Below are 21,992 nucleotides of genomic sequence, written 5' to 3'. Positions count from 1 at the left end.
GATGTTTTCTAAGTGGCGATTAGAGATAATAAAATTTCTATCTCTTGGCGGTAGTGTTTCTTTTCTGATAATCTTTCATTATGGAGTGAAAAAAAAAAAAAAAAAAATGTCTTTTCAACCTACATTTGTTTTTGTTTTTTTAAATAAAATCAGCAAAGTCAAATTACTTAAAAGGTTTAATAGAATATACTCTTTTTTTTTTACGTAGTCTGTAAAAAAAAAGGAGGAAATTTAAAAATTTATACCTTCAAATCTTAATGTAAAACTTGGTGCATATTAAAAAAAAATCTTCATGATGTATGTATTCGTCATAGAACAAAGTGTCATATTCCAAAAATCATGTGGGTTTGGCTAGTAAACAAAAATGATTATCAAAGGTCAACTAAAGATAAATTTATCCATAGAGCCCTGAAACAATCTTTATTACTCTATGCCTACATAATCTTATTTGTTTTTTTGACTAACAGAGAGGGAATTCTGGACAAGCGGCAAATAATTCTCTACTTCCAAGACAAGTAGAAGAATACCAAAAATTATTCGTAGTTAGTGATGACATCTAATACTTTGTAGATGTAGTTCTAAAATTGTCTCGGTTAAGGAAAGATTCCTATGTGTAGAATATAAAAGGTGGATGAGAAGGGTGGGTGAGGGAAATGGAAGGAGAAAGTCAACTTTGGTCATGACTTAACTCTTTTGACTATTGTCGAGTCACAGGCATATAAAAAGGGCAACAAATCCCTTAATTCTGATACCCCAAGCAAAATGCAGCGTGAAAAAGCAATAGGGAAAGAAAAAAAAAAAAGTTAGAACTGAGGGATTTAAATTACATGGAATCATGAAAGACGTCGGCAATATTCTATTATTTTTGCACTTTGTTTCAGCACAGCCCACCCACCCCTTCCAAAAAAGCGAGGGTGATATAAACTATTTCCCCCTGAATTTCGTAGCCGTTCACCTCTCCCCAAAAACACCCACATCAATGTCTTCGCGCTCTTGAATACTGTTTCAAAAGTTGCTCAAAGGAAGTTTCATTTCTTTTAAAATGCACACTGCCAGATTCCTCTAGTCGTTCTGTGATACCATCTGAAAAGAAAAAAGAAAAAAAATAATCAAAACCATCAAAAAAAAAACATTGGTGCTTATTATCTCTGGATTCAACCTAGAAAAAATAAATACTGAAACATCGTTATGATGTACTTACTTGTCATGGAAAGAAAACGTCATATTCCAAAAAATATATAAATTGATCAATTAGTTTATTATTTTTTTTTATAAAGAATCTTAAGCAATTAACGTGAACTTGTTAGCATCACAAGGCTGATCTCAAGTTTGAATTATTGTGGAGCTACCCTCCCCCTTTTCAAAGATAGCGATAGGAAACAGCTCCTTTATACTTAGTGAGGAAATTTGATTTTCTTTATAAAAAAATAAAACTATATCAATTTACACGATTTTTTAGAATATATATATATATATATGTATATATATATATATATGACACCTTTGTTCCATAATGGATATGTACATCATAAAGGTTTTTCTGTAATTTTGGTTTTTAATCAGGTTAAACTTACACCAAAAAGTTAAAACAATTTTATGTTTATAGACACTTGTTTTGTTGATTTATGATTTCAAGTTTTAGTTATGTCATGAGTTAACTTCTCTTGCTAACTATTTCTAAATATGGCTTGTGATAACTTTGCTTCAAAAGCTAAGAGAATTTGGAAAATAATAAAAACAAAAATTGTTTTCAATTGAAACAACCACAACAAATCTTCATAAAATTAAAATCTTATTTTTTAGTGATGATTGTAATAATTTTTTAAGCACCTGAATTTATTAGAAAAAAAAAAAAAAAAAAAAAAAAAAAAGGAGTAAAATTTTTTTGGGAGATTTATAACATTTTATACCACCTGTGACTCATTTGTTCAGTATTTGTAATATTTTTAAATACTAGCTCTGTCACCTTTTTCCATTCTTTACCCTCAAAATTTTTTGTGTGTTTAAATCAAAAAGGAGCTAAGTGTAGAGATGAAAAGAGTTACTTCCCATTTTTTGACATAATAACCATCTGACAATTTTAACTGACAAAGTATTTTTTTAGAAAGAATTAAAATCTAATTTTTATTTTGAACAATATGCTGCAATCAGAAAAAAAAATGTTTTTTTTTTTGTATAAAGAAATGCTAAAGAGTTTGACATTATTATATAAAAGATTAAATATAACTTAACTTTGGTTGATAATCATGATCCCTTCTCATTCTGATGTCATAATAGAGCCCCTTTCATAAATGTTATTTCCATTCCTATTATCGCATCTCTTATTTGATATTTATTTATGGTATTCACAGTTTCTTCCACCATCTAAAACATTCATGTATAGATAAAAAATATGCACGGGGACAAGTTAACAGTTTTAATAGTACATAAATTTTAAAATGAAATTTTACCAAGATCTGCATATTCTTCTCTGCAAAAATCTCGACGACCTCCATAACAAACCTCATATGGGAAGTTGGGAATTTTATTTGTGGCTAAAAATAGAAAGTAAAAACTTATAAAATAAAAAACAAAAAAAGTTGTTTGAGATTCTTGATAAAATTTTTAAATCACTTAATGTTACAGGAAAAACATGAACAATGAACTCTAATCCAAATTTCACGCCCATTCTTAAAAAACGTTAAGTTAGGATAATATTTGTTTGGAAGGCAAGTGTAAAAGGTCAAGAAGTGTGATTGACAAAGACTGAGTTTTGTGAGTCTATTTAGTCGTGTGATTCGCTAGATATTTGAAAAACAATATAATTGCAGCTTGAAACTTAGAAAGGGTAAAAGAGAGAGAGAGAGCCGGTTAAATTCTTTTTTTTTTTTTTTTTTTATGTTGTTGCTAATCTAACCATAAGTCTTATTTATGGAATTGGATTGAAACAGTTTCAGTTAAAAAGATTAAATTGTCAACCTCAATGGAATTCTACAGCGGATCATTCCATCCAGATAAACAACAAAAAGAAATACTGGGTCGATTAAATCCAGTTTTATTTATACTTACTTTCCAAACACCGAGTAGCATCTCCTTTGTCTTTGAAAGTCACAAATCCATAATTGTCTCTATTAAAAAAAAAAAAAAAAAAATCTTTGATTACGAGTTCAACATTTGCTTCCCTAAAGCTTTTTTCTTATATATTCTATTAACACAAAATAGATGCTAAAAAAAAAAAAAAAAAAATCCTACTATTTGGTTGTTATTTTCACAATTCGAATGATGTAAACACCGACCTTCAGGTACATCTTCAAACTTGGGGATTTTTATTAGAAAACTAGTCTTGTGTAAATTTGTCCAAGAATTTAAAATTAAAACTCATTAGTTACATTTCTTCAATTCGGAAGATTGATAAAAAAATAAATAAAAAATACTTACTTTCCTGATCTGAAATAGAGACTGACTTTCTCTATTTCACCATGATTCCGAAACAGATCTCTTAATTGTCTATCTGAGAAATTGTTGGGCAGCTTTCCAACATAGACAACTCTCCGTTGTTCCTGCAAAAGAGAGAAAGATTAAAAATTAAGAAACAAGTCACCACCAAAAAATTGGGAGAAATAAAATTTTTTTAAAAATATGCTCACCTTTCAAATGACAATAACCCCCCTTTATATTTTCATTCCTAATTTTTACTGGATAATGGATTTCTAGTCAGGTAAAAAAAAAAAAAAAAAAAAAAAAAAATTTTTTTTTTTTTAATTAAAGATCCATTCTAAACTACATATTTACATATTTAGCTCTGATGAAATTCTTTGAATGACAAACTATTTGAAAAGTCAACCTTTTAAATGAACTTATTTTCTCATAATTCTAAAACAAATATAGTGTGCTTATGCACTTTTGTTAGCGCGCTATTTTTGTTAAATTCAAGTTTTACAATACCTTATATTAAATTGTTAAGTGAAAGTAGAGAATATTTAGAAAACACCCTCTGCTCTCAATGTTAAGAATGGCTTTCTAAATAACATTATTTCAGCACGGTAATGAAAGTGTATAAGTACCAAATATAGTTTACTAAACTGATTAAATGTAAATAGTTTTTGGATTAGTGAATTAAAAATAAACATTTTGCCGATTTAAAGTAATTTCTGTTCCCTTTTTGATCATCGATTTTCAATACTTATCAGAGGCATTCCGATACAAAACCTATCTAAGAACCGATTTTAATAATACAAGATAATATTTTTAAATATTATTTAGTACAGAGGATAGTTATTTAAACACCTAATTTGCATTTTTTTTTTTTTTTTTACAGTTCATAATAAATTAATGTTGGATACTATTCATTTGTAATTTCATTGTCTTATCTTTCCTGCATATATTCAATCATCTATAATATAAAAGCAAAAATGTGTGCGTGTGTGTGTGCATTTTTTCTGTATGTCCGCCAAAGGCTTTTTTTTGGGGTGGTTGTATCCCCGCTAGTCTATAATATAAATCTCATCCATGTTTAAATGTATGTATGTATGTCTGCCTAAAACTTTCGACAGAGGTGACGGATTTTCACAAGATCAGTATCGTTTTGAAGTTCGACCCTTCGGACGACAAATATCGAACAATTGACTAAAAACATTTATTCCTTCACCCTCAACTAGGCACTTTTATACAGTGGGTGGGTGGGTGGGGGGGGGGGTCGCCTTTTTGCCTATATTTTCTAAAGTCAACTCCTCTTTTCGATTGACTAATCTTAATTTAAACATTCATCACTTCTGGTTTGGTGAAGGGTGCAACAGCAAAGACGTCACTTTTTTCACGTTCTTTTCCTCCTTCGCGGTACCTGCCTGCTTACTACCACTTTTTTTTGCTCAACACAGACCTCCAACACCCAGGCTAGTTTTGTATATATCAACAGTAATTAAATTGATTTAATGGTTTGTTTGTTTTGTTGAATTTTACTGCATGTCAACCCTTTGGGTCATTTTATAGGCTTGAAGTGATTTAATAGAAAGGATAAATTACAAAAATCTTAATGTTTGCTAATTAATTTTCAAAAGAAATGAATTTAAATTAAACTAATTAAAAAAAAAAAAAAAGAAACCAATCAGATAGAAGCAAGTGTTCAGAAAAGGGTGACTAATCAACTCGTTATGGATGCCATTATAGAGGAAAGAGAGGAGAGTGACTGTTTTCTCTCTTCTTCCCTCCATCCAGTTACAATATTACATTTTCTTTTTTGTTTTCAACTAAAACAATTGATTTTTTTCTTTCATTTCTCTAGTCTTATTATAAACACAAATTAAGTAATTTTTACCAAGTAATAGTGAGCTTCTAAACCCAGCTAATACAGAAAAATATTTTATTTTCCTTAAATAAAAATAAAATCTCTTAATTGCTTCCAAGACTTACCTCCTCTGCATTCTCATTTCGCCGTTTTCGAGACTTTGTACTTTTTTGACTGAAAAAAAAAAAAAAAAAAAAAAAATTTAAAACATGGGAAAAATGGTCTGGTATTTCTATTTCTAGTGTTTAATAAATAGAAATTGAAGATAGTGGTATTAACTGTATCTCCCACAATCAGACAAGTCACCTAAAGTTGCAGAGTTAGAAGGATTGCAAGTAGCCAGAAAAAAAAAAAAAAAAAAAAAAAAAAAAAAAAAAAAAGGCTGAAATTGAGAGGACTCCTCACCAAAGGTACATAAGAAAACGTTATCCAGCTCCATTATCATCATCATGAATTGTTTCAAGCTTTAACTTCCACAACAAAATTGACATTTTCAGTTTTCAGAGAAAACTGCTTTAAGAGGAGAAAGGAAAGCCAATTTCTGCTAAAATGTGGAGAACATATACCTGGATGTCCAACCTATAACTTCAAACATTTTGACTAAACTCTTTAGTCTAAAAAAAAAAAAAAAAAAAAAAAAAAAAAAAGACGAAAACTCAACATTCTCCGCAGTATGAACCCAACCAAAGTCTCAAATTCCAAAACCCTGCTAAATACAACTCCCATGCACTTTGAGATACTTACGGATACGAATAAATTGGTGAACGAGAACGCGAGCGGGACCGTGAGCGTGACCACCGCTGATGACTCCTTTCTCTGTAGCGGTCAGACATTCGGCGACAGCCATCACGATGAGGTAGAGATGAGTAAACATTTTTTGTGGAGTCTGGTGATGAAGATCGACTTCCACCTGTAGAGAGGGAATCACTTTCATACCTAAAGAAAAAAAAACAAACAAACAAAAAGGTTTATAATCAATAATTGGCATATCAAGCCTTTTGCATTATGTAATGTTGAAGACATTTCCAAGGAGAGAGCATTCATGATTTCAAGTTATTCATGACTTTACAAAGTTATTCCTTTTTCTATTATATATAAGACGCAAATGCCTATGTCCAGTTAAAAAATTATTTGGCATCAAATGGCCATTAATATCATCTAATGTTATTAAGATGTACACACATCTTTTAATGATATTACACAAAGTAACTTTTATTACATTTTCACCCCAAACAAGGCACATTGCCACTTTGTTGTAGGGGGCTACTATCAGGGACATAGGTATCAGCGGTACTGTGTAGGGAGTTGGGCAGCAAGATGTTGGTTCACGTTGTACTTGAACTTCTGCATGTCAGTACAGTTGGAGAAGCAGGGACCCCGGAAGGGAATTCCAAAGTCTAGCTGTTCTAGGGAAATAACTACAGGAGTAGAAGGCTCTCCTACATCTAGGGATCTCTACTGTGAAGGGGTGGAATTTAGCTGCTTGTCAGGTTTGTCAGGGGTATTTACGTTGAGGAGGCACAAGTGCTTGCAGTTCGTCAGAGCATTCACCGTTAAAGTACTTGTAGAACAGGCAGAGAGATGCAACATTTTGTCAATGGGACAGAGGCTGAAGTTTAGATGACAGTTCAGGACCTATCAGATTGGCGACTTTCTTTTGAACCTTGTCTAAGAGCGAGAGACTAGTGGCAGATGCACCAGCCCAAATAGGACAACAATACTCTATACATGGGCAAAGTAACTGATTGCATAATTGAAATAACTGAAAACAAACTCCAGTTTGTGTGCATGTTCAGATAGAGAAATGGGTGAAGAAGAAAAATGCTGGAAAACTGAGAGGGATAGATGTTATGGTAAACTTTTACCCCCGGCAATGCTAGGTAGTCTTGCTAGTATGTGCATACATAAGATACCTTGTTTTAAGCATTGGCGAATTTCGAATGATTAAATTCGAGAGTCAAAAGAATGTAATTTTTTTTAATGATTTTATTACCAAAAGATTTAAACTTTTAAACTAATCGCATTGTTTTGGTTTTGTCATTTAATAATTCAAATGTAGCAATGCTTACAAGAATCATTCCATTTTTATTATATTATTGTTTTCTCTTGGCCAAACAATTTTTAACAAGAGTGATTATTAAAAAAACAAAAAAAAAAAACTATAAATAAATAAACAATAAACAAACAAACAAACAATAAATAAAAACAGATTTTAAAAAAAAGTGGATGTCTCACATCCCTAACACATGCAGAGAAAAAAGTCAAGTTAAAACTAATTTATACCATAAGGAGACAACCCCCCCCCCCAAAAAAAATGATTTTAATGATGTATTGAACAAATAATACAACACACAGAGCATTCCTCATTTTGACTAAGCTGAGAATGTGACATCCTATCGGATACCAGACATTCATTCGCTATCTCATACATTTCAAAAGAAAAAAAATCATAATTTTTTTCATTTTGACACTTCTAATTCTATATCAAAAGATTGTTCAAGAAACTCAACTGGTGTACCCCAAGATGTAATGATGACCAGAGAGGAAGCGGGAAGGATCCTATGTGGCAGTACATGCTCACACAGAGATCAAACTTTTTAAAGACTGAAACCATTAAAAAAAAAATTTTTTTTTTTTAATAATATCTAAAGAGCTATAACATGCTATCGTAAGAGAGGGAAGTTGAGCTATAAAGTTCTTGAATCCAAAACATAAGAATAAGCGAAGAAAATATTTTTAAAAGTTAAAACTTTAAAAAATCGAAGAAAAAAAAAAAAAAAAAAAACTAATGTAAGGCAAACGAACGATGTTAAATGTAAAAATCTGAAAAACAAAAAAGAAAACAGAAAAACGAACGTTTTAACTTCTTTAAAAAATCTGAAAACTAAGCCCCCCCCCCCCAAAAAAAAATGTGAAAAATTGCTCAAATAAGCCTGTCTAAATATTAAAATTGAAAAAATCAGTGGGTACCTGGCGTTGCCCGAGTGTTTTTGGTGTGTGTGATCGGTGGGGGTATTAATGAAACCCTAAGAATAAGCGAAGTAAAAAAAAAAAAAAAAAAAAAAAAAAAAAAAAAAAAAACGAACGTTACGTGAAAAATGGCTTAAATAACCCTGCTTCAATATTAAAATTTAAAAAACCTGACCTAACACGATGTACACGAAATTAGATCATTTTTTTAAAATCTTTAAACTAAATCAGGTTACGACGTCGAATGACACATGCGTAGAAGCGAATTCGTCATGAGAGGATGGATAACTTTGGTGCCAAATTTTAACTTTTGTGAGAGAAAACCCTCTAGCGACAACAGATAACTGAATGGTAAAAGAACCAATCTAATATTGCAGAAAACCTGTTGATGTGAAGATGGTGTTGCCACTCAACTTAATAGCCTACACATTTTAAGCCAAAAAATGACGTTATATACATGATTCTAGCAACCAGTGGGTGTCTGAATACATTTGAGGGATCCGAGACTAGATAATGTTACATTTGTGATTGTGTGGTTAGGGATCACTTGTATTGTACGGAAAGCATTTTGAATTTTTGTTTTGTCTATAAAAGCCTTGGTACTTATGTAGAATACCGTGCTATATATATATATATATATATATATATATGTTGTATTTCAATTTCCTTTGTTTATCAGATTGTTAGGTAAAATTACAGAATAGTTATAGGCCCCTTCCCATTAATAGATTTCTAAATATTTGAGCATAATCTGTATACTGCATAAGTATACGCAGTCTTTTTTTTTTTTAATAAAATAATGTTATTTCGTTAAAACCATGTAACAAAGTACTCATGAGAAACTGGCCCAACCTCAGGTTTTAAAATAAAAACAATTCCAATGAATAAAATTCAATTAAGCAACAAAGACTAGATATCAATTTCTTAAAAATTCATTAATAAAAGAAAGGTTAGAAAAAAAATAAATTTTCTTTTAACTTACGAAGGACTACGTCTGCTTCTCTCTCGATCATTGTTGAAAGCCTTCATGAGCGAATTCTCGCCCCAAGAACAATTATTATAAGTTGCAGGTATGTCTGCAGAGTCTGGACTGACGTTGAGCCTCTGCAGCACATTTTTCTTCATGCCAAACCTTCCTGAGGTGAGAATATATGCTGGAACTTTGTCAATCATATTTTCCTTGCTCTCCTCAGGAAAAGTGGACTCTGTGTCAGAAGTTTCTAGCATAAGTTGTGTCCGCCCGGTATTAAGTAGGGACACATATTGAGTGGCCCATACAGTTTCTTCCGCCGCAACGGCTTCGGCCTGGGGAACGGCTTCGGCCTGGGGAACGGCTTCGGCCTGGGGAACGGCTTCGTTCGAGTTGCAGGAGACAGTTGGTTCTTCAGTTTGGACAATAACTTCGTATATAGGGGAAGAAGACACTACGATTTCTTCTTTCACGTCAATTTCATTTATAGGAAACTCTTCCAGATAAATTAATGAATGAATATTTTCGACAATGCTTGGCACCGAGCTAAAATCAGAATCTTGCAGCTGGACGCCTTCCAAATCCGCTCCATTACTTTCAGCTTCTTCCCTCCCAAAACTCTCGATAGCAGCAGCAGAATTGGCTATCATCGTCAACACATCATCACTGTCCTCCCCTAACACTTTAGAAACAACAGAACTTTCACAATTAGGATGCACACTGTGGACCACCTTTTCGATTTCGTCCCACCAAGGATCCATATTCCCACTGGGAGGCTCTAACGGATTTAATAGGCAACAAGAGGTGTAGAGACTCCTACGATTATAGCGGTTATTAGCATAACGAAGTTCGGCATCTTCATCGATAAACTTACCCTCTTTATGGAACTCGTCAAGACCGTATAATAACATGGCCACATCTTCAGAAGTTTCAGACTCTTTCGTCTCCGTCGGGTTGTCAACACTTTCGTGTAATGTCTGATCTAGTTCAATGGGATTGTCAGTCTCCGTATCCGAACATTCCATATCGACTACTTCTAAATTATCCTGCATATCTACACCTGTGGTCGTACCAACGGATGCACCTGCGCCCAAGATGGACGATGTTTTCTTGGGAATGATGAAAGTCCGTTTAGATTTTTTATCACTCGGTTTATCTTCGGCTAAAAGAGAGTAATCGTGATCATGTAGGACAGAAATCGACTGACTACTTTTTTCTGGGTTAGATTTTGTTTTCTTTGGTGCACTTGCCTGGACGTATCGAGCAAGATTTCTTGGTTTTAATAGATCCGGCAAGTTTTCCTGATTGTTATTTTCTGTGCTTCTCAAAGACAGGGGAGGCAGTGAAAAGGGAACCGGGGATGTGGATGCAGTGCGGGGATCTTTTGATCCCGATTTGCATTTTGCAGATGTCACTGGTGCCATCACTTTTATCATGGGAGGACTTGCAGTTGACACTTTAGCTATCACAGACTGGCTTCGACTGGGCGGTGAGGAGGAGTTTTTATCTGCAAAAGAAAAGGGGGAGTGGAACAAGTAGATTAATCGTTTTTATATAATCATGCATGCTTCACTATTACAGACCGACCATCATGCTAATTTTTTATGAATGTTTAGTTCACCAGACAAAGTTAGCATAAAATCAGTCGCCACTTACCTGTTAATATTTGATTGATTTCCATTGTAATGAGAACCAATGTGTAGGTAATTCATGAACACTTTTTTTTTTTTTTTTTTTTAAATATATTTTAAAAATTTATTCATTTATTTTATATAGTGAAATAGTAACAGCAACTCTTTTCCCTTTATATTGTCAACGGAAAGGTGAACCTCCACAACGTAAAATCATACAGTATACTTATTTGGCCTCGCAGATGCCTTTAACAAATACTTCAAAATGACATTTGTCAATGAATGTATGTGCTTATACAGATTTAAAAAAAAAAAAAAAATCTTTGATATACTTCAAGGCAAAATAAGAGAAGCAAGAGTTTAGGAGGCTGCTGGAAACTCAAGATTCACTTTCTACTCTAGATTGAAATACTTTATAAAAAAAAAAGCTTTTTTTTTTTTTTTTTTTTTAATAATCCTATAGTAAGCATTGATGGAAGAGGAGGGGGGAGAAGAGAGAGAGAGAAGGGGGGAAGGGAGAAAATTTTAAGTGCCAAAATTTAGGCTTTTTTTGTGGACATTTTTCTTTAGAAAAAGTGGGCTAAATTACGGACTTCAACATTTCAAGAAATTCGGTAATTTTGCCACCATTTATTTATTTTTAAAGCTATTCTCATGAAACTTGGCACTCTTATGTAAAATTGTGTGCTCTTTCTGATTATGCAATGAAATTTGATATATCTCTTTACCATAAGTCATGAATTATAAATTCAGATGTAGAAATTTGAATTTTTTTTAAACTGGTGCATGGTATCATACAGTGGGTGTCTATTCATAAACAAAACTATTATAGTGGTATTTAAATATAGCTTTATCGAGAGCAGGAATTTTTCTGCCTCCTCACCAAAAGAGCTTAATCTAGGTGTAGCAATTAAATGCCTAGAGCATTCATGGCCGGTATTTACTACTCCCCTCATCAAAGAAAATTTTTCATAAAGATTTTGGATTTTTGTAAAAGATGGAAATTCCCACAGAACTTATGCATTTTGGGATCAGTCCAATTTTCAATTTTGTAAATCCTCTCTATCTTGCCCAAAATATACCCCTATTTTCTGAGATGCAACCATAAATCGTACTCTACATGAATCCTCGCTGTAGCTTTCACAGTACCAGGATACCAGGAATCCTGATAAGCAACAGCTATATATTCAGTTGGTAATTTTTGTTATTTCTATTGTTGTTTTACTGAGAATTCAACTATGTAAACAAAGAATTAAAAACGGTCATTTTTTACCTTGTTTCCATCTTAACATTTAAAATGATTATCGTATTTAAATTTTCTGCAAATAAGTAGTTTTCCAGATATTAAGCAATGTCATTTCTTATGTTATCGCTGGTGGCCATCTTGGTAGGTGCGAGTGCGTAAACCTAACCCTGAGAAACTATGCACAAACACACATATCAAGATGGCCACCAACAATAACATAAGAAATGACATTGCTTAATATCCAGAGAGCTACTTATTTGTGGAAAATTTAAATGCGATATTCGTTTTCAGCATACCAGAAAACCTTTAAAGGTAGTCATTTTAAAGAAAAATGTTAAGGTGGAAACAAGGTACGAATTTACAAAATGCATCACAATGAAATTCTTTATCGAACCGCCTAATTATTATTTGGATATCCTCAGTTAAAAAAAAAAAAAAAAAAAAAAAAAAAAAAAAAAAAATCGGGTTTGTTTTACAGATTCGAAAAAATGGTCTGGACAATGAGTTAAAAAATTCAAGTTTCACGATATATTTTATTTAATTGTTAGGTGAAAGTACAGAATAGTTAACAAAACACCCTTCCCCATCTTAAGAATGGGTTTCTAAATAATAACATTATTATTTCAGTATGGTAGCATAAGTGCACAAGTACCTTTTATTTGTTATGTTTGTTTTTTGTTTTACTTGTTTTTTTTACCACTAAAAAAACAAAACGCATGTACTTAGTACATTTTGTTTTTTGTTTTTTTAACACTTTTAGTACATGTGTATTACAAGCGTTAAAAACAACAAAATAGTATTGTTTGGAAATCAAATTTGAAAAACTTGATAATTCTTTTTTAAATTGACAAACCCAGAATAAAAAAAAACAAAACTTTTCTGCTTTCGTTTTAAAAGCAGAAAAAACAGTTTTCTATTTTTAAGACAACACAAACTCGTTAATACGCTGACAGGGATGATTAGCGCATAGCTAACCATCCCTGTCATCGTTTCCCTTTAAACGACTTGAATTTCTATAAAAGATAACATTTTAAAAGAAATTTCCACACAATAAATATTTACATATTATACATGAAAATAATTCTGAAACTTATCTATATGAAAATGGATGATATGTATCGATTTATCTTATCAATTGTGAAATGTTCCCCGTCAACTTTGTTCGGTCGTAACTTTGCTTCCGGTGGGCGTAAAATCAAACACCAGTAGAGATGGACTTCTATGCTTATATAGCCTGTAAAATTTCAGCCATATCCAATCAAATTTGACCCCACACATATGTATTCAAACGTAACGTATGAAATGTAAACATTGAAAAAAAAAAAAAAAAAAAAAAAAAAACTGTTTCCCTTTTTGCTGTCGTAATTTTTTACCATTTTTTTTTTTTATAACTTGGAGCATAAAAACATAAAAGAAAAATAAATTATCACTGGAATGCTTATTCTATTCTCTTTTCATCAATGTAATTCTTTTAAAAATTGACCAATAAATAAAAAAATATACTTGTTGAAGCACATTAGATATGTAATATTGCCGATGTTCATAAAAATACAGCATACGCTTGTAATGCTAATATATAGACTTTGTTTTTCATTTTATTCTTGTTTTGACTAAAAAGGGGGGGGGGGAAACAAAAAAAAAAAAGTTTCTTACACAAACCTTTTGTTTGAAGATTCATTGTTTTGATGACGATTTTATTTGTCACTGGGTCCCTTTTAGATGCCAACTTTGTCGCAAGGTTGCTGGGTTTTGAATTTAACCTCGCTGCTGCTGCTGTTGTTGTTTTGGCCCCCATATGCACAGGCGGGGGTACATTGTAAGTGTGTGAAAATGAGGACGGGGAAGCGACATTGAATATTGGCGAAGGAGTACGTGAGGAGTTGCGAATGGGAGAACTTTGTGCGGATGATGATGATGATGATGATGATGATGATGAGGTATATTGAAATGGGGAACTTTGAGTAGATGAAGGTGAGTGACGCGATGAGGAGTAGTCCTGAGAGTAACCATTTCGTTTCGCTATTGATGACATTTGATTGGTATGAAATCCATTTGTAAGGAGGAAATGCTCTTGTCGCTTACTGCCACAAGTGGTTGTCATTTTGTTATTGATTTGCTGTCGATTATACTCTTGTATAGCAACATTCAGTGCATTGATGGAACTAAAATGATAAAAAGATGAAATCATATTAAACTAGGAGGGGGGGGGAAATAAAAAAAAAATCAATCAGTAACAAAATAATTTTTAAAATTCGGTGCTTGTTAACAAGTCGACAGATCAATTTTTTTTTTAAATATGTCCTTGTAGGAAAAAATATTACTCAATTGTCATGTCAAAAAATAGTAATATATCCAAATATTACAAAAATTCATTCAGTAAAATGTTACGTATAGTTGAAAGTAATTTTTATGAGAAATGGGGGAAAATTGCATTTTTCGTAGATGGTTTAACAGATGCCAAGATTTCAAATACAAGGGACATAACTCAGAAGCTAAAATGTTGATTATCTTAACAAGCACCAAAAATTCTTTTAATTTTTTTTTTCAAAATAACATTCATCAGCTTATACAGCTAGGGATGCAGATGAAAATTGCATTTCTTTTGATGTATTTACATATCAGACAGAAATGGGTATTTATACCAAAAACTCGGGAAAATTATAGTAGAATTTTAATCTATATATCTATAAAAGTGAAAATGTCTGTGTACACATTTCCCAACCAAATTTTCAGTCTAGAGACTTAACATTTGACATAAGGGGTATTGGGATTTGGGAAAATCTTTTTAATTAGTTTTTGGCCAGAAATATGGCTGTCAAGGGGTCAAAGTTCAACGATTTTACCTTTGAAAACTCTACCAAACTTCTGCCAATTTTGGGTCTAAACACTTGAAATTTTTAAAATGCAGGTTACTTAGACATGGATCAAACTTTTTAATTTGATTTGAGCCTCAAAAAATTAAATGTTAAGGGGTTAAAATTGGGGTCAAAGTAAAAAAAAATAAAAATATGACCTTTACGGTCTCTACCAAATTACTCGAACAATTTCTAGTCTTAACATTTGAAATTTTACATAAAAGGTATTCAGAGATAGGGCAAGCGTTTTAATCAGTTTGGGTCAAAAATTTGAGCTGCCAAGGGTTCAAAGTTTGCAGTGTCTAGCAAACTACTCAGCCAATTTTGGATCTAAACATTTAAAATTTATACATAATGGGTACTCAGACATGTGGCAAGCATTTTAATCAGTTATGGGTGAAAATTTGGCTGCCACAAAGTTAAAGTTGAAAGAGTTGACCTTTGCAGATTCTACCAAATTTCTCTGCCAATTTTGGGTCTAAACATTCGAAATTTTAGATGTAGATAACTTGGACATGGGTGAAACTTTTTTATTTTGATTTGAAATCAAAATATTAAATGTTAAGGGGCCAAGTTATAAAAAATTTACGTCTGCGGTCTCTACAAAATTACTCAGACAATTTTTGGTTTAAACATCTGAAATTACGTTGGGCAAGTTATGAACAGTACATAGGGCCTCAGGAAAGCCGGGCTGAACTGCTAGTTACAAATAAAATCATTATTATTACTTGGTTAAATGACAGAATGACTTATCTGCCCCTGCTTTATGAGCAACTCCACTTTTAGTGGCAGATTGGCAAAATACAAAACGGATTTTATTGAATAATTTTTCCTAATTTTCAATGTAGATAACTGCCTGATGTGTGTGTGTAGTCAGCACCAACCCTATTCAGGGTTTAACTGGCTTCCTCGGAAGGAAGAAGTTTCATGGGAGTATGAAATTCACAAGTGGTCCCCAGTCGCATGTATATCCCCGTTAGGAGAGATGACGTTAGGTTTTTGCAACTTTTTTTGCAAGGAGGTGTCAACATCCTCCTACAATACAGCACCTGGACTTCCCAAATTGGTCAACAATTTTAGTAATGAACAGGCTCATGTTGCTTCTGTGATCTAGCGGGAACCGGTGTGTCAACGTGATTATGCCGTATATAACTGATATGCATATATACCAAAGAGTTTTTTCTGCTAATTTGTATGAAATTGCAATTTTCAGAGAAATTGTCATTTTGACTTGTACCCCTAACTGTAAGTACCAAGGTATCAAATTAAAATTGGAGATCACAACAGAAAAAAAAAAAAAATGGGTTTGTTTTACAATTCACATAGATTCGAAAAAAATGTTCAAGAAACGAATATATAACAAAGGAAAAAATAGCTGCAATGTATTTAAGCTACCATTCTTTCTTGTGCTCATATACTGCTCGACGTTACTTGTTTTTAGAGCCGAATAAACATTTTACATTAAATAAAAACACTAAAAACTTAGCTAGCTAAGTAGAAGAGTAATTTATTTTGCCTTTGGTAACAGTTGTATATTTGTTTTTGTTTTTTTGAGCACTTTTTCAAAAAAAAAAAAAAAAAAAAAAAAAAAAAAAAAAAACATATTGAAATCTGTAAATGATAGAGTTTGACTTAATCATGTCAAACGACAAAAATATGACCACTTTTAAAACAATTTATTAAAGAGACCAATAAACTTAAACAATTTTAATCTTATGAGAAGGTTTGTAGAGGAGTATCTTTCTCAGAGAACATATTCATAGCATCTTCGACTGTGATGCATAAAATAAAGTCTTTTTAAAGTGAAAGACTGTCAATGTGTAGTGAAGGACCACATTCTTCGTTAGGGTTAACCTATTTATGCATTTGCATAAACAAAAGGTTTGGCAAGCCGTATACTTATCAAACCTTTAATAGGCCTTCAGCAAATACTTTGGTTATAATCAAATAAAATCCCCTTATGATTTCTGCGTGCTTGTTTGCAGAAGCAGTGAGAACTTAGAATAAATCTGTCCTGTCCCTTCTGACTACGATCTTGGGAATATTCTGTATTGGATAGGTTTTTGTATTTATAAATACCTGGTTTCATATATGGCACAATCACATCGACACACTGGTTCCTGTTAGATCACTGAAGTTAATATTGACACTGATCAATATTAAAATGGGTGGTTGAATTTGAGAATACCAGGCGCTGTATGTGCTCTCCACTTATCTCAGCATTGTTTCCAGTCATCCTAATCTTCTCCTTGTTACTAGACTCAAGCCGTGCCAATTCAGGAGAGGTGTGGTTGGATATTTTGCAACCCTTGCTTCATAATTACATGCACAGCTAGCCTTACAGGAGGTATCCATTGTCTTTTGAGAATGGACGCAGGCTTTCATTTTTCATAAATATATTTTTATAAAATGAATAAAAAGATTTAATAAAGTTTTATTTCTTAAAACTCATTTCATAACATTTTTATTATAAAAAGTGAAAATAAAGACTAATTTAATTATTTTTATCATTTTTAATAATTTGCTTAAAAAAAAAAAAAAAAAAAAAATTAATAAATCGCTTCAAAATACAAATCCTGTTAAACATGATTTTGTGACGAAAAACCATTCTAATTAAAAACTAAAAACAGGCTTGCAGAAATTATAGAGGGACTTTAGTTGACTAGTATCTGCTACATCGCATGTAATGATAAAAATGGAATTTTGTTCTCAAGCATATGGTAAAGCTCTCCCTAGTATGCATATAGATGGATAAAGCATTATATATTACCGCTACCTTGCATCGATGTATATAAAACAGTGCCATCTCACATTAAAAATAGACTCATCATGCATCAATTAAGGAGAGAGGGTCTTAATATAGGATTTTATGTAGTCTTCCATTAAAAACTTAAAATTTTTCTCTATTATAAAATTGTTTTAATCAGATTTGGGTCATGTAAATTTAAAGTTTTTTTTTTTTTTTTTAAATTGATGTATATATAAAAAAAAGAAAAAACAAAGAAAAAGTATGTAGCTTAATCTCTAATGTGCTTTGAATCCTATTACAAAGATTCACTACGTTAGCTGTTAGGGTTCTATGGACAAATTTATCTTTAGTTGACCTTTGAAAACTAAATATTTTTGTTTACTAGCCAAACTCACGTGATTTTTGGAATGACATCTTCATTCTGTTACGATGTACATAATAAAGTTTCTATATTTTTTTTAATAAGTAATTCTAAATATACAACAAATTTTATGTTGATACTTGAAGGTATAAACATCCCAATTTCTTCAGATGTTTTTTTAAAACAGCCTTTGTAAAAAAAACAAAAAAAATATTATTGTTCTATGAAACTTTGTCTAAATAATTTAACCTTTTTTTTTTTTTTTTTTTTTTTTTAATAAAACAATGTTGAAAAGATATTTTTCACTCAGTAGTGAGCTTTGGAAGATTGTCAGCAAAAGAAATACAACTGCCAAAACGATAAGCGTTTCATTATTTCTAGTCGCCACTTTGAAAAATCACTAGCAAATGTGACTGTTTCACTCGTAATGTAGAGCCTTGGCTGTTGAAATTATATGAACAAAGCTGTGCCTTTGTGGGCTTGAGCACAGAGTCGAATACAAGAGGTTGTGTCTAACTGATTGAATTGTTTATGAGAACAATTTTAAATGTAGTTGTAGTTTAAGTGTTGTTGAAAACACAAATTAATAATCCAGTGTGAAGCAACCTATAGTCAACAAAATAAATGTGAAATGAAAAAATATTTTAAGCTGAAATTGTTGTAGTTTCCACCTTTCTGCATGAATATATCCTGGAACTTGGACAAAATAAAAGAATTTACACAAAGGATGAATATCATGTCAACAATCTTTAGTGATATTTTTTTCTAAGTGGTATTATGAAGCAGCCAGTTCTACACAAAAAAGGGGTAAATATAATGGAATTCCTTTTAATTAACTTGTAATTTATTTTTTGATTATTTTAATAAAATTTGGATATAAACAAAATTTAATACTTTCTCTATTATGTCATTAACAGTTCTATTTTTCAATGTTATATAAAGTTAGATTTTTTATGTTGGTGTTCTCCAACATGCACAAAAAAAAACAATTTCATATTGAAGAGAGACAAAAAATTTTTTACTCTTATAAATTTGTGTTATAGTCAGATTTGGATCATGTAAAAAGAATCGTTTTTTTTTTTTTTTTTTTTTTTTAAATTTAATTTACTATTAAAAAAAAAAATGTAATTTCGTTATTGCCAACTGCAGATACAACAGGAAAAAAAAAAAAAAAAAAAAAAAGCTGGTTTGGTTTTGTTTTACAGCATATCAAACCTTTTCGGATTATTTAATGCTGAATGCAGTGATTTTCGAACGTTTATGCTGTAAGTTATTTATATATTCAAATATATATTCATGATGTTTGGTTTGTGAAGGAAAATTGTTGTTTTTGATTCTTGATAGAGTTTTGCAAAGGGAAAAGAAAAACATGTTTGGGCATTAAAGTCTGGAAAGCTGATATCAAGCAGCCTGATCTGGTAGCACCAGAAAAAAAAAAAAAAACATTGGAAATGCATTTCATTTAAAGAGCACTATCAAAATAAAACATCACAAATGATCCCACAATCTTCATATACAAAGAAATGTTGCGTAGAAAGTTCATTTGACACAATTTTAACTGACCTTTTTTTTGTAGGCATCTTTATAAAAGCGTCGCTCTCTTTGAGAGCAGAAGCCCAAGTCAAGTCAAGTATTTGACTTACCTGAAGGCAAATAAATGATCATCTGAAAAGAAAAATAAAAAAATATGGTAAAAAATTACAAAGAATTTTAGGTGCAAGTCCAGAATTCAACCTAATTAAAAAAACAAAAATACAGAAAAATTATGATGTATGCACCCATCACTGAAAAATGTCATATTCCAAAAATAAAACTCAATTGTAACTACCAAGATCAAAATCAGCCTGTAATGGCTACAATTTACTATTAAAATCAGGGGAAAAAAAAAAAAAAAAAAAAAAAAAAATTTTTTTTCGGAATGACATTTATTCCACAACTGATCCTGGCATAAAGACTTGTTTTTGTTTTTTTTGTTTTTAATTAGGTTGAATTCTGGATAAAAAGTTTTTTTTCTTATTGTATTTTTTTTTTTTGATGGGGGTAGAGAGAACACGGAAAAAAAGAAAGGGATTGTGGGAAAAAAAGAGGGACTGTTGAAAAAGATGCTTGTGCTTATCAGAAAATGTTCAGCATAGGAGGAGAGATGGGGGGGGGGCTCTAATAACAAACTTATAGGCATTTCTGCTTTAATTCTTTTAAAAAGATAGAAAATTCAAAAATAAAACCCAAAACATTCACTTATGGTTCCGCAATACTTTAAATATATTTTAAAAAAAAACAAACAAATACAACAATTTATTATTGGGAAGAAGAAAAAAATTTTTTTTAAGTGATTATAGATTTTGAGTTGCTATGATTTTTGGTGCAGATGTTACTGTTGTATATTATGAACTGGATTTCTCGTAAATATCCAGCATTGCTGCACCCAATAATGACTAGTACTTGAGCATTTATGTTATGCTGAAATAATATTCAGAAAGCCATTCTTAATATGGAGAGGGCATGGTGTTTTATTGTCAGCTAGAAGGGAATTAGAAAGTCTATCAGTTAGAGGGTAGAAGCTATTTGAGTAGAAAGTTTTCCGGCATCTAGGGCTCTCTACAGTGTAGGGGTGGGATTTTGCTGCATGTCAGGCTAGTCAGGAGTATTTACGTTGAGGTGGTACAAATGCTTTTATATGTCTGAGATACTAATCTAGGGATCTCTACAGTGTAGGAGTGGGATTTTCAAAAATAAATTTTAATCAAGTACATCAGTTTATTGCATAAAACAAAAACTATTAAGGATCAAAGTTTCATTTATCATTTATTTAAATACTATTTAGGCGCAACTTAAAATTTTACCTTTAAATCAACCTCAGAGATTTAAACCAGCTTTTAACCAGGGGAATCTATCTAACCCGATAAATACAAACATAATCTCACAATAACTTCTATAATGAAACTATGTCATGCTTTTTTTAAATAAAAATAGAAAACTTTACAAAGCACATAACAAATATCCTGATAAATTTAACATAACCATCAGAAATGTCCACTCTTTGTTTAATTTTTTATTAGAAATTAGAAAAATATTTAAAAAAAAAATAAATAAATAAATAAAAAAGCATCAAAATATGTTAGTTTTCCAAGATAGTTCACCATGCACTATCATATGTGCGTGCTAGTTGTCATTTTCTTTTCAGACAGTGAATCTGCAATACCCACAATTTCTATGTAGCAACTGCCAAATCAAATGATACGAAAAATCAATAGCCTTAAACGATTTCCCTCTACAAAGGGAAAGAACTCTTAAAACACTATATTGAAACCTAAAGTCAAACCTGTAAAGAGTTGTAACAAACCTGGATGACTTGTGATTGATGCCAACTTCTCACGAATCAGGTGTTAAACCTGTGCGATTCTAAAATTGTTTTTAAATAATACAATGATACAAGCCCGAATGCAATACTTTCATACATATAGCAGTTTTCTTCAGTCTTGGCAGACACTGAAAGGTGCCGGTGTGTGGAATTTTTGTAGCAAGAGTTGTATGATATCCAACCACACCTCTCCTGAGTCGGCGTTGTTAAATATCAGTGGAGATTCAGGACGACTGGAAACAATGCAGAGATAAGCAGAGAGCAAATACAGCACCTAGAATTCCCAAATGGTCACTCATCTGGTACTAGCCAGGCTAAACATTGCTTAACTTCGGTGATCTGATGCGAACAGGTATGTCAACGTGATTATGCTGTACATTAACGATACAGGTCATTTGCATGTTTACACACACACACAATGTGAGGAGACAAAAAAATAAATAAATTTGTACTGACATTGATATTAAAACGAATGTAAATACTCAGTCATAGATATGCAAGAGACTTCATAAAGATTAACTAATTTGCATAGTCCTTTGAAAAACAAACTTTATTTTTATGGTTTCATTTAACTATTACGCTCAGT

The 21,992-nt window shown here is 31.7% G+C and overlaps 1 protein-coding gene across 2 annotated transcripts in view; it reads right to left on the bottom strand.

The window, feature by feature from the left end:
• Nucleotides 1–388: 388 nt before the first annotated feature.
• The window catches only part of LOC145283676 (uncharacterized), a 41,936-nt gene continuing 20,332 nt past the window's right edge, over nucleotides 389–21,992 (bottom strand). The window contains exons 3-11 of one of the 2 annotated variants that reach the window (XM_080132689.1): nucleotides 19,609–19,710; nucleotides 13,740–14,242; nucleotides 9,216–10,710; nucleotides 6,008–6,199; nucleotides 5,389–5,437; nucleotides 3,418–3,539; nucleotides 3,049–3,107; nucleotides 2,451–2,534; nucleotides 389–1,083 (exon numbers count right to left, since the gene is read on the bottom strand). In XM_080132689.1, coding sequence (XP_079988815.1) covers nucleotides 977–1,083; nucleotides 2,451–2,534; nucleotides 3,049–3,107; nucleotides 3,418–3,539; nucleotides 5,389–5,437; nucleotides 6,008–6,199; nucleotides 9,216–10,710; nucleotides 13,740–14,242; nucleotides 19,609–19,625 — 2,628 coding nt within the window. In that variant the 5' untranslated portion in view covers nucleotides 19,626–19,710 and the 3' untranslated portion in view covers nucleotides 389–976. The remainder of the gene's footprint in view (nucleotides 1,084–2,450; nucleotides 2,535–3,048; nucleotides 3,108–3,417; nucleotides 3,540–5,388; nucleotides 5,438–6,007; nucleotides 6,200–9,215; nucleotides 10,711–13,739; nucleotides 14,243–19,608; nucleotides 19,711–21,992) is intronic. The other variant, XM_080132688.1, reaches the window with a different exon arrangement.

The sequence above is a fragment of the Euprymna scolopes genome, chromosome 8, assembly GCF_053919585.1.
Source record: "Euprymna scolopes isolate OS-2025 chromosome 8, ASM5391958v1, whole genome shotgun sequence".
Classification (NCBI taxonomy): Eukaryota; Metazoa; Mollusca; class Cephalopoda; order Sepiida; family Sepiolidae; genus Euprymna; species Euprymna scolopes.
Note: the sequence above shows the minus strand (reverse complement) of the source record. Positions and strands in the feature narration are given on the sequence as shown.